At 34.7% G+C, this 13,817-nt stretch overlaps 1 protein-coding gene across 4 annotated transcripts in view; it reads left to right on the top strand.

The window, feature by feature from the left end:
- The first annotated feature begins 594 nt into the window (after nt 1–594).
- Nucleotides 595–13,817, top strand: part of esrrgb (estrogen-related receptor gamma b) — a 41,262-nt gene continuing 28,039 nt past the window's right edge. The window contains exons 1-3 of one of the 4 annotated variants that reach the window (XM_087296567.1): nt 595–1,899; nt 2,495–2,598; nt 11,757–11,853. In XM_087296567.1, the coding sequence (XP_087152693.1) occupies nt 11,795–11,853 (59 nt within the window). In that variant the 5' untranslated portion in view covers nt 595–1,899; nt 2,495–2,598; nt 11,757–11,794. 4 annotated transcript variants of the gene reach the window in all.

Here is a 13,817-nt window from a genome sequence, read left to right as displayed (position 1 = left end):
TGATATATTGAAGATTTATTCAGAGTCTGTGCGCAATCCTGATTAGCTCAGAAATGGATTGCAGTCAGTGTTGCAGTTTGACATCATTTATGGAAGTTTCCAATGCTGTCATTTTCTCTGGGATCCAAATGAAATAAATGTTACATATATAAAATAGTCTTTTTTTTTTGCCAAAGATTGATAACATGTTACGTAAAGATCATCCTCCATGAGTATATTTAGAATGTCTTCATGCTATCGTGAGAGAGAGAGAGCAATTAAAAGACAATTTGTAATTTTTGCAAGTACTAACCCTTTAAGCGACTGTGGCTCTGATAACTGTTTTAATCCAGAAACGAGACCTTAATTCTTAATTTGTCCAAAAATTAAAAATATTCAGTTCATTCATTAATTTTCCTTCAGCTAAGTCCCTTGAACCTTTGTTTGTTTCGTTAAAACAAACACTGTATCTCTTTTTCTCATTTAGATATAACCAAAATATTTTGGAAGCCTTGGCGTAAAAAATCTAAAATAGATTGTGTTTATTTTAACGGCACAAATCAGCACAAACAAATGACACCACTTTTGTGTGATTTAGAAAAAATGGGGTGGAGAGTGACGTCACGACTCCCAAAAAAATTTGGTTATATCTAAACGAGGAAAACGCATACAGTGTGTTTTAACGACACAAACCAGCACTAATCGAAAACAAACGAATGACACCAGTTTTGTGCGATTTTGGGAAAAAGGGAGGTGGAGAGTGACATCACGGCTCCTGAAATATTTTAGTTATATCTAAATGAGGAAAACACATACAGTGTTTGTTTTAACGGTGCAAACCAGCCCTAATCGAGCACAAATGATTGACACCAGTTTTGTGTGTTTTAGTAAAAAGTGGGGTGGAGAGTGACATCACGGCTCCCGAAATATTTTCAAGAGTTCACACTTAGCTGATGATTAATTATAAAAGCTTGTTTGGCATGCTGTCCCGGGAGAGAGCCCTGAGCTCATGAGATCCTCGAGCCCATGGCTCCCTCCTGTTGCAAGGCGGGTGGGGAGTTTGAGCTCAGGTAGATCTCGAGAACTCCCCTGCTGTAGCAATCAATGAACAGTAAGTGATTGCTCTTGAAGACAACTACGTACTAGAAGCATATCTATGGTGCCAATTTAGATTATTCAATTAACTTAATTGCATGTTTTTAGGCGGTGGGAGGAACCTGGGGAAAACCCAAGTGAGCACGGGGAGAAGTGCAAACTCCACACAGAAATGTCTGCTGGTTTGGTAAAGCCTGGAACCAGAGACATTCTTGCTGTGAGGCAACAGTGCTACGCACTGGGCCACCATGTCACCCATCTAAGAAGGAGGAGTAGGGGAGGAAGGGGGGACTCTTCAAAACGAAGATAGCAGTGGAATGAAACCCAGGGTATTTATAGTAGTTTAGGAGTCATCTGATTGGAGCGTAGTGAATTGGATAATGCGGATCCAGCCGCTAGCAATCATAAGCACGTGATCCTCTCGAAATTTGTTTATACATAAACTTCACTTAGTTAAATCTAAACGAGGAAAACACATACAGTGTTTGTTTTAACGTTGCAAACCAGCACTAATCGTGCACAAACGAACTGTGTAGATTTGAAGTGATTTAAGCAACATTGGGTGGAAAGTGACGTCAAACGGTCAAAAAAATAATGCTTTTAAATATTTTAGACAAACGTTCATTTTTGCGGCACAAATCAGAACAAACGTAGCACAAACGAATGGCATAGTTTTGGGTATTTTTACAGGATTTTTATGGGGTGCCAGATTAACTAAATGTTTAATTTTCTTTTTTATTTTTGAGGTTTTTCACCTTTATTAGCTAGGACAGTGGTGGAAGACAGAAAAGCATTGGGGAAGCTGGGAATCGAACTCGAGTCGCCGTGAGTACCTTGGTGCCACATGTCAACGCACTTAACCACTAGGCTATTGGTGACGACATATTTAATTTTTTTATTATTATGCAAAATTTAATTGTTGGTTTCCTCCAAATCTAAAAATAAGCGGATCAAAAGTTCTGTTCAGTAAAGTAATAGAATTGGGTAGGATTAAGGATGTAAAATAAGATCATGCTTTATAAGTGTTAATAAACAGTTAATATCTTAATACTAGGCGGGTAATTAGCCAGTAGTAAATGATGTGAATCGATGCGATGGCAGAGTTATTACAATCTAACAGACTCCTCCTCAACATTTCTGTTTGTTTTTAAAAACGGATAGTTTGTGGGGCGTGGTTAAGTATGTTAGCCACACCCAATACCTCAGACAGACATAATCTGAGAATTTACCTGAAAACAAACAGGAAGTGCGTTTTCAGATTTCAATTAAAGACTACAAGGCCAAACTATATATTTTTTTCTTAATGACATGCACAGATTATATGTTCACCACAAAACTAGCAATGTGAGCCAACAAAATCATTATGGCTAGTTTTGATTTCATGTGTACTTTAAAATAGCTGTGTCATCATCTGTCACAGATGTGCGTGAGACAATGGAGATGAGAATGGTCTCGGTCAGGGGAAATCCAGCATGTAATCCTGCTCAGCTCATCACTTTGAGACTGGAGTTACGTAATGCACAGGTAACAACTCACACACACACAATATACCACAGTGTGCGCTTGAAGATTGAAAGAGGATGAGGGAGATTTAATAAATGTGATAGTAAAGTACAGTACATTCACTAACCACCTGGTGCAGATTGTACAAGACATATTGTATAAAGCACTTTGTTTGTCTATTAAATCTTCCGGTAAGTACAAAGTGGATGCATTGAGAGCTTCTAAGGAAGAAGAAAGCACTGGATTTACCTGGTTAATTTCATGGAAGATTTGCTGGAGGTACTTTCTGTAGCACTTATAATCATTTTTGATTTGAAAGGGGTCTGCGCTTAGTTGTGATGCTGAACATTAGAATTAAAGCTGCTGGTAATTTATCACAAGGATGACAACAGAAATTGTAATGATATTTAAAAAACGATGTATTTGGGATCATGTAAATGCAGCATCGGTGGGTGTTTATAAAACTACTTTTAAAGTCTGCATGAACTGGATGCTGCAACCGTGTTTTTTTTTCTTATTGCGATGTAGTTACTATAGAAAAGGAATATTGAATGAGAAAACAGTGGGGGTGGCTTGTTTTTTTTTCTTCTGCGAGCTGATTGGATGTTAAGTAGGCATTTCTTTTTGAAAGATCGGCAAAAGGGTTTGGGGAGAGTTACAGTAATAGGTGCGTTCGATGTGAAGCACGGCTGCACCCGGTGATCAACGAGATTATTGGAGCACAGGCGGGGGCAGAGTTAAAAAACGAGCCATCAAGGCTGGACACTTCGGGCTCAAAGTAGCGGCAGTCATGATGACCGTGACCGATCACATGGCGTCATCATCAGTTATTTATTTATAACAACAAAAGATTTACAGTACAAATAAAACAGAATACAGTCTTTACAAACTATAGTTCATTTTTAAACAAGGGAATTATGAATAATTAAGAATAAGGAGAAATGAGAGGATAATAAAAACATCCAAACGAACAGGCCTATTAAATACAAGGCAATAAGAACAAATTTTAAGAGTTTTAACATCCCTTTTTAGGCTAATACTTCTTGTTTAAATATGCTAAAAGGGCTTTACATTTATTTACATTCATAGATTAGAACTTTCCAATAGTGTAAAACCTAAAACAAGGGGTTTTGATTAAGTTTTAAACAGTGATTAAGATTATTTTAGATAATGAAAGCATTAAAAAAGCACTTTAATCCAACAGGATTGAACAAAAGGACATTCCTAAAATATGTGAGCTACATCAATGTCACTTTTAAAACTTGTGTATAAACGGCCTGGCAGGAAAATATATTTTATAATCATAAAAATTATTTAATAATTATTTAATAAAACAGTTCTTTAACTTAATTTGTTAAGAAACTTTTAGGGGTGGCAGGGTCAATGATGATAATTATTTTATTTCAAGTCTGTAATCATTAATTTTATTTGTAAATGGCGCCTTTCAAGACACCCAATGTCGCCTTACAATACGCATCAAACAGCCAAGCTAAAACAAATTAAACATTACTAAAACAATCATTGACCAAACAGGTTGAAAAACAATAGCGAATATAAACATGACAAAATACATGATAAAAAGACTTATTTGTAAGACTAATTTGAGTTAATATTTTGGTTATTTACTAAAATATATCATTTAAATCATGGAGCTGAATGCAGTAAATAGTCTGTATAAAAAGGCTTAATAAACCTGTGCAAACGAGCTAGCCTTTAAATTAATTAACAAAATCGTGTAATATTGGTGTCGTCATCGCAGTTTCAGCAGTCTGCTGCACGGCCTGAATCAGTTGTCTGATCTCGGAGCACTGTCGGCGTAGTTTGATGCCACATGTGACAGTCACGAGGCGTCGACGCAGCATCAATCCGGACTAAACTTCTAACCAGCATGCACCGCTTAAATACAGATTTCAATCGATCTGCATGAAGTCGAAAGCACCTATTACAACCTAACAGACACCCCCTCTTCACCATTTCTGTTTATTGTTATAGCGCCGACCGCTGGCGGGACAAGGTTAAGTGAGTTAGCCACGCCCAATACCTCAGACTGACATAATCTGAGAACTGAACTATAAACAAGCTAAAAAAAAACTGCAGTTTCAGATTTTAATCAAAGATTAAAGAACAAAAACTATTTTTTTATAGATGCATTGTTCACTACAAAACTAGCAATGTGAGCTAACAAAATTGGTAACACTTTACAATAACAGTACATGAATAATGATGTATTAATATGTAAACTAAACATTACTTTATTATGAATTAATGATGAGTTAAGGTATGCACTAATCATGAATTAACTTTAAGTACAACATGAGTCACATAAGTTCATGTGTAAATAACGACTACCTTAATTACTTGTTAGTACATGTTGTTAATTAATGTATTAATTAACATTTAAGTTTAGGCTAAATGTAACCAACATGAACTCATGAGCTGTTAATGTATAGTTATGTCATGACTTTACTTGGAGGGGCACATCACTATTAACTCTTCCTTAACTACTTATGAACTCCTCTTCATGTTGATGTTGACAACAATTTTCTATTGTTATTCAGTGTAAACTCACTAGTTGGATGTGCATAAGGAGTTCAGGAGTAGTTAAGAATCGGTTAATGATGATGTGCCCCTCCAAGTAAAGTCACAACATAATTATACATTAACATATCATGAGTTCATCATTGTTAAATTAAGCATAAACTAATGTGGTAATTAATACATTAATTAACAAACAATCATGAACTAACAAGTAATTAAGGTAGCCATTATTCACACATGAACTCATGTGAATCATGTTGTAGTAAAGTTAATTAGTGCATACCTTAACTCATCATTAATTCATAATAAAGTAATTTTAGTTTACATATTAATACATCATTATTCATGTACTGTTATTGTAAAGTGTTACCACAAAATTAATATGGTTAGTTTTTGATTTGTAGTTTGTACTGCACCCAAAACGTTTAAACAGCAGCATATATTTCACGCAATGTTGTTCTAATCTTTTTTGTTTTGATTTAACTTTTTTTTAAATCTATAGTTATTATTTATTTATTTATGTTATAAATACATTCAATTTAAAAATTACATAATTATTTGACAATTAGCAAAAAAAAACAACAACAACAACAAGTTCAATGGTTTATTTTTATACTGTATAATCCATTATACTTTTTATTAATCATATTACTAATTTTGTATTTTTGTAATTTTTCTTACTTTATACTTTTAGTCTTTATTGTTTTTAACATTATTAATTCACATTTACATGCAAGTTAAACAAAATCAAAATGTGAAATATTTAACAAGCTAAAAAATTAAATGATTAGCTCACCCATTGAAATAAATATTTTCCAACAAAGCAAAAAATAAAAAATAATATAAAATAAAGTTTCACAGTATTTCCTATTATATTTTTAAACTGCAGAACATTGCATCTCTTGTAGTTGTGTTCTACAATTACGAAAATAAGTAAAACTGCCATGAGGTCAATATTATTAGCTCCTTAAGAACCACTGTCCAGTGACTTTCCTAATTGAGCTAATTTGCCTAACCTAATTTAAACTAACCTAAATTACACTTTAAGCTGAATACTAGTATCTTGCTAAATAACTAAGTATTATGTACTGCCATCTGTGCAAACACAAAATAACTTAGTAACTATATTAAAACTATTATGTTTAAAAATGCTGGAATTTTTAAAATGATGCTTCTTTACTAAGACAGTCTCACTGGTCAAGCTAGATACCAGCTTAGGAATATAAAAACACAAAACAAACAAAACTAAAGACGCCTCATAATTATCTGACCAGGCTTAGAAATATACAATGAAAGACTGCAGTGTGGAGATATGACCACCTGATGAACAGTTTAGGTTGATTTTTCTTTGCTTTGCAAAACATGAGTTGTCTTGATCTCTTTCTACAGGACTGTATGTGATTCGCTTTCATTTCAGATGAGACGTTAAACCGAGGTCCTGACTCTCTGTGGTCATTAAAAATCCCATGGCACTTCTTGTAAAGAGTAGGGGTGTAACCCCGGTGTCCTGGCCAAATTCCCTCCATCAGCCATTACCCATCATGGCCTCCCAATCATCCCCATTAACCAAATTGGCTCTACCACTGTCTTTTCACTCCACCAACAGCAGTGATTGTATGACCATACACAATAAATGCGCTATATACAGTTGAAGTCAGAATTATTAGCCCCCCTGTTTATTTTTTTTCCCCAATTTCTGTTTAACGGAGAGAATATTTTTTTTCAACACATTTCTATACATAATAGTTTTAATAACTCATTTCTAATAACTGATTTCTTTTATCTTTTTCATGATGACAGTAAATAATATTTGACTAGATATTTTTCAAGACACTTCTATACAGCTTTAAGTGACATTTAAAGGCTTAACTAGGTTAACTAGGCAGGTTAGGGTATTAAGGCAAGTTATTGTATAATGATGGTTTGTTCTGTAGACAATTAAAAGAAATATAGCTTAAAAGGGCTAAAAAATTTTTACCTTAAAATGGTTTCTAAAATATTATAAACTACTTTTTTTCTAGCCAAAATAAAGCAAATAATAATATCAGACATACTGTGAAAATATCCTTGCATCATTCTGAAAATATAAAAAAAAAAAAAAATCTAAGAGGGGCTAATAATTCTGACTTCAACTGTAAATACACATTACATTAGATTTTTATTACATATTTCTTATTGAAAAACTCTTCTAAAACAAATGTAAATGCAAAACAATGTGATTAAAAAAACTTAGCTTTTTTCAGTCTCACTCATTTTTACTTCTTGTACTGTAAATTCTGTACACTTTCTAACAGTAGTATATAATGCGCTGAATATATGTAAGAAACACCCGCCTTATTTCCATGTTACAGACTGAAAAGTAAAAACAAATCCGAGGAAACGTATATGAATACAGAAATAAATACGGAAATAAATGCAATAAAAAAAAAAACTAAAATACAAAATACCCTTAAATGTATAATATAAATGAAAAAAAAGAAAGTAATAAATGAATTAAATAATAAATTAGTTTATATTAATAATAAATACAGTTGAAGTCTAAATTATTAGCGCTCCTTTGATTTATTGCTTTTATTTATTTTTTAAATATCTCACGTTTAATCCTGATGTTTAACAGCGCAAGGATTTTTTTCACAGTATTTCCTATATTTTTTTCTTCTCCAGAAAGTTTTATTTGTTTTATTTTGGCTAGAATAAAAGCAGTTTTTATTTTTTAAACCATTTTAAAGTCAATAATATTGGCCAACTTAGGTTTTTTTTTCCGATTGTCTGCAGAACAAGTCATTATTTTACAATTACTTGCCTAATTACCCTAACTTACCCAACTAACCTAAACCTAGTTAAGCCTTCAAGTGTCTCTTTAAGCTGAAACTGGGGGATATACGGTGGGGGGGGCTAATAATTCAGGAGTATATATAAATAATACCTGTGTATATATAAATACCAGTAATGCGGTGTGGTCTGATCTGGGTGCAGTTGATCAGCAGGGATGAGGAGGATGTTTAATGAGGAGCGTTTCCTGCTGTTTAGTCAGCAATGACAATGATAATGTTGAGAGAGTTGCAGAATGAAGTAAATGTGGCTTTTACACACTGAGAGCGTTGAGATCTCCCTTTGTTTTGCAGATCACTGTGTGTTTGCCTTCAGCACACGAGTAGACAGAGGCTTTCCTCTGTAATGCCACTGAAAACACTGTCTGTTTACCTCCTGAATTAATGGAGGCTTTCTCATTTCAAACACATGATCTCGCATAAACACATTATTGTTCCTGAAGAGTTTGCGGAGTATTAATTAGGCCTAACTGTGGCGGAGTGTCTCGTTTCAGTTACAGTTTTGATAAGAAGGATTGCACTTTATCACTTGAATCATTTCGTGGATGTTTTTGTATCTCTATTAAAGTATTATTCGAGGCCTTATTCAAATATTTTGGATGAGGCAATGTGATTTATACAGCATACACATGCAGGAGGCATGTTCAATTCGATTTAAGTGTGTACTTTTACCTTTTATTATTATTAAAACTTTGGATTTTGGATCTTTACTCTTTAAAATTGTTGCCGCCTTCTGTGTTTAGCACTTGGAGATTCCCTTTAAAGGTGCTGTAGAAAATAAAGTTTACTATTTTTTTATTATTACTTTAGTGTTGCAAGTAATGTAAAAATCTAATGCAAATATATCGGTTTAATAGGGACGGTGGCGCAGTGAGTAGTACAATCGCCTCACAGCAAGAGAGTCACTAGTTCAAGCCACAGCTGGGTCAGTTGGCATTTCTGTGTGGAGTTTGCATGTTCTCCCCGTGTTGGTGTGGGTTTCCTCCGGTTTCCCCCACAAGTCCAAAAAAAATGTGGTATAGGTGAATTAGGTAAGCTAAATTTTCCAAATGAGTGTGTATAGATGTTTCCCTGTGATGGGTTGCAGCTGGAGGGGAATCCACTGTGTAAAACACGCGCTGGGTAAGTTGGCGGTTCAATCCGCTGTGGCGACCCCAGATTAGTAAAGGGACTAGGCTGAAAAGAAATTGTATGAATATATCTGTTAAACAGTTTCATTTAGCATACACTCTACAAAATACTGGGTATTCTTAACACAATGCTGGGTCAAATATGGACAAACCCAATTCAAGTTTAATTAAACTTTTCAACCCAATGGTTGGCCATGTTTGATCCAACATTAGGTTATGACACCCCAGGATTTTTTGAGTGTATATTCATGTAAAAATATTGTGACCTATATGCGTTAAAATCATACTAATGTTTTTACAAATGCCTTGTTGATGCCAGGGTAGAATGGCCAGACTGGATCCAGCTGATAGAAAGGCAACAGTAACTCAAATAACCACTCGTTACAACTGAGGTCTGCAGAAGAGCATCTCTAAACGCACAACACATCCTACCTTGAGGCGGATGGGCAACAGCAGCAGAAGAACACACCAGGGGTCACTCCTGTCAGCTAAGAACAGGAAACTGAGGCTACAATTCACACAGGCCCACCAAAATTGGACAATAGAAGATTGGAAAAACGTTGCCTGGTCTGATGAGTCTCGACTTATGCTGCGACATTCAGATGGGAGAGTCAGAATTTGGCATCAACAGCATGAAAGCATGGATCCATCCTGCCTTGTATCAACAGTTCAGGCTGCTGGTGGTGGGGGTGTAATGGTGTGGGAGATATTTTCTTGGCACACTTTGGGCCCATTAGTACCAATTGAGCACCGTGTCAACACCACAGTCTACCTGAGTATTGTTGCTGACCATGTCCATCCTTTTATCACCACAGTGTACCCATCTTCTGATGGCCACCTCCAGCAGGATAACACGCCATGTCATAAAGCGTGAATCATCTCAGACTGTTTTTTTTGTACATGACAGTGAGTTCACTGAACTCAAATGGCCTCCACAGTCACCAGACCCTAATCTAATAGAGCACCTGTGGGATGTGGTGGAACGGGAGATTCGCATCATGGATGCGCAGCCGACAAATCCTTAGCAACTGCGTGATGTTATCATGTCAATATGGAGCAAAACCTCTGAGGAATATTTCCAATACCTTGATAAATCTATGCCATGAAAGATTAAGGCAGTTCTAAAGGTAAAAGGGGCATCCAACTCGGTACTAGTAATGCGTACGTAATAAAGTGGCTGGTTTATATTAATGCTGAACTTTGATCCCTAAATGTCTTTAAATATGTCATAAAATGCATGATTTAATAAATATGTTTGACAAGATTATTATTATTATTTTTTTGCATAAACAGTGGTGGGTGTTTTCTTTAAATCATGTTAAAATATACGAAAGTTATCGTTTTGCTCGGGGAAAAATCATGCGATTAGGCTAATTTAATGTATGAAACAAAGCTGTATTACACGTTTACTGTTTTAAGGATTTAAAAGACATGGATGATAAAAACTGAAAAAAGTAATATGCTTTATAGAACTGCAGCATTGTATTGTAGATAACGTAACATTTTACCATGAAGCGGGTGTTCTGTCGACTCGTCCTACCGTGTCAGATTGTCCTACCTCCCATTCAAAGAGTAGGTAGCTCATTTTAATGACACATCAGATTTTGCTACCAGTGTAAATTGTAATGTGGAGTAGTGTGGTATAAAGCTGTAATAGGGAATATGCCAAGCTAGTGCTGTTCCCATGCTGATAAACTTTCGGTTACCTGTTATTGTTAGTTTTTTTTCCATTTTAAAGGATCCTTATACAGCATCGATGTTCTGATGTAGTTAAAATACAATCAGTTAATTAGACTCTGGCATTCACTTATTTGCTCAAGCGTAAAACGAGACAAAAAGCCGTTTACTCGCACACGCCAGTCAGAATCAGCAGGCTAGCGCAGAAGCTCCATTGAATATACTGGGGTAAAATAAATGCTCATATTTTAAAGACATGGCGGGGGGAAATGTAATTTAATGCAGTGCTTCTTGTACGATCTGAGACCCACTTTATAGCGCATACCACTCAGCCAGTGGAAATTGCTGATTTTTAAAGAAAACAGACCTTAAACGCACCGGATTTTGCAATGGCATACAGTTCACCGGAAGCGCTTAACCCATGTTACTGGCAAATTAAAAGTCCTATTAGCATGCTTCGGCATATACCCCATATCGCCTTAACCTACCTAACCACAACCTCAGAATCATTCAGATACTGTGTTGCTAGCATAATCTGATGGGTAAGATAAAATGTTAAGGACAACAGTAATAACGGTTTTTAGTAGCCTGTTAAACAATGAAACTGAACTTATATACAGGGTCACCCCTAAATTAGAGTTGTTTTTGCAGTTTTGCCGAGTAGCTCACGTCAGGACATACTTATCGATATTTGTCTTGTTTTCTCTGGTCTCATGTCACTGTCAAACCGAGGCGCCATCTTCATCCCACACTCACCTGCGCGAGGTCTATGAATATTCATCAGCACGCGTTCCCATTGGTCGATTGTTTGCGGACGTCTGATGTTAGGGCGGGAACACCGCTAAGCATCTATTTAATATTCATAAGCAGCCCTGCTGGGGCTTTAGCGGTTTCACTGCAGCAGCAGAAACGCGAAGAACAGAGACAGACGACCTTAATTACCATAAAACATCATTACACAAGAAAACGAGCCAGAGATTTACAGTTTTTCTTGATTTCACAGGAGTTTTCTGAGGTTATGGTTTTATTCTCGACGGTCTAATGGATCTAGTGCAGTTTTATCACCCGGAATCCTTTTCCTTCCCTTCTGAACAGAACGCGTGAGTAACTTTGCTCATCTATAACTTTATTTGGAGATACTAATGCTTTAGTTGTGCTTAAATGTGGTCAACCTTTCTGTAAATGTCTATACAGTGTTAACCAGTTTATCCTAAAATATTGCTCCAGTTATTAGTGTCACTGTAAAAGTAATTGAAAGAAATAAGTACCAACAAAATACAGATATAGCTAACTCATAGATCATTTAAGGTTAACACATGTCAATAAGATTCCTTTGATATTAAATACATTTACTAACTAAAAATGAACAATACTTGTACATCATTTATTAAATATAGCTCAATCTTCACTACTGTAATATTAAAATCCAAATATCTGCTTGTTAAGATTAGATGAACAATGGGCGACTACATTTTTATTAACAAACATGAATAAATTCTGCAATAAATATATTGTACAGTATTTGTTCTTAAATACTTGTTTGTTAGTAAATATAGTAACCAACCTTACTATAAAGTGTTACTCATTTAAGCTATGAAATGCTTAATATTTTAACAGAAACTCTATAATAGTCCATATTTCGTACTATATGTTCTATATTTTATGAAAGTATATTATGTATACATGCTTATTAAAAAATCAAGAAAAAAGGTTGCTGATCACAATCAAACCAAGATCACTGAGATGACTTTCCTGTTAGAATAAAAAAAAAAAAGTTTTAACTTTGTTTCTGGGTTTTTAAAAGCACCAATGATAAGAAAGTGTTTGATGATTTCCATTTCCATTTATGCATTTGGCAGATTTACGCTTTTATGCCAAGTGACCAAATTTTACCTTTCCTGGGAATCGAACCCAAAACCTTTCGTTGTTGTAAAGCTGGTTTTATATTCACACATTCAGACTTTCTTCATAATAATATAATTTACATTGGATGCATGATCTGATGCAGTCTATGCAAATAGAAAAGATAAGATATACAGTTTGCGGTAATACTGAAAAATTTGACACTATCTGGCAACCCTTCCTTTTACACTTTAAAAATAAAAATAATACATAAATAAGCATGTAATATATGTATGTGTATATGTATGCAAGTATATAGCTGGCTTATTTTCCCTGCCCCTGGCATAGTTATGAATTGAGAGTGGTTTTTTTTTTGTGTTTTTTTTTAAATATATATTATTTATTTTCTACTGTTGTACCCTTTGAGTATTTGTATTTATTTACTCTCTGTACTGTTGTTTTTTTGTTTGTTTGTTTGTTTTTTCTTAATGCATGAATATGCAATTGTATTGTTTTATTCAGAGAGAAAGAAAACGTGAGCAAAATTGTATTCTACCACCACATTGGAGCAGTTGATGTCCTATGATTCTGTGTATCTGATGCTGTATCTCTCTGACTAACATATTTCAATAAAAAACAGAGTTAAACCATAATAATATAATTTCAAAAAGTGTTCTTTGCTAATCCCGATATTTAGAACTTGCAAAAAACATTTTTTTCACATTTTCTTGTTGTTTTGTTTGCAAATTCTAAAGAGTGCAATCATATAAGCAGCCAATGACTCAAATAATGAGTCAAAAAAATTGTTGTTATATCGTTTTTAAGTCATACTTGAATGTGATTTCAGACCGAATATCCATGTAAAGCAATATAGGGAGCGTGTCACAAGTTGTCACTGAACAAATGTGTGAATATAAAACCAACATTACCTTAATAAACCTTTCCATTCCTACACACTTAACACTTGTATTAACCCAACACAAGATCAAATATGGATCAACTCAGCAGTTGAGTTAAAAACTGTAATTTAAATTTAGGGTAAAAAATTATATTTATCCATATCTGTCTCAACATTATTAATGCAACCTAGCTTTTTTGTTTTTAGAGTGTAGTGCCATGCTCTACTAAGAAGAACTTATGTACATTTAGCCATTTAGCAGACGCTTTTGTCAAAGCGACTTACAATTAAGGAGGCATTAAGGCTGGGCGATATGGATGGAAA

This window comes from Danio rerio, chromosome 20, assembly GCF_052040795.2.
Source record: "Danio rerio strain M-AB ecotype USA chromosome 20, GRCz13ab, whole genome shotgun sequence".
NCBI lineage: Eukaryota > Metazoa > Chordata > Actinopteri > Cypriniformes > Danionidae > Danio > Danio rerio.
This window is presented reverse-complemented; position numbering and strand designations above follow the sequence as displayed.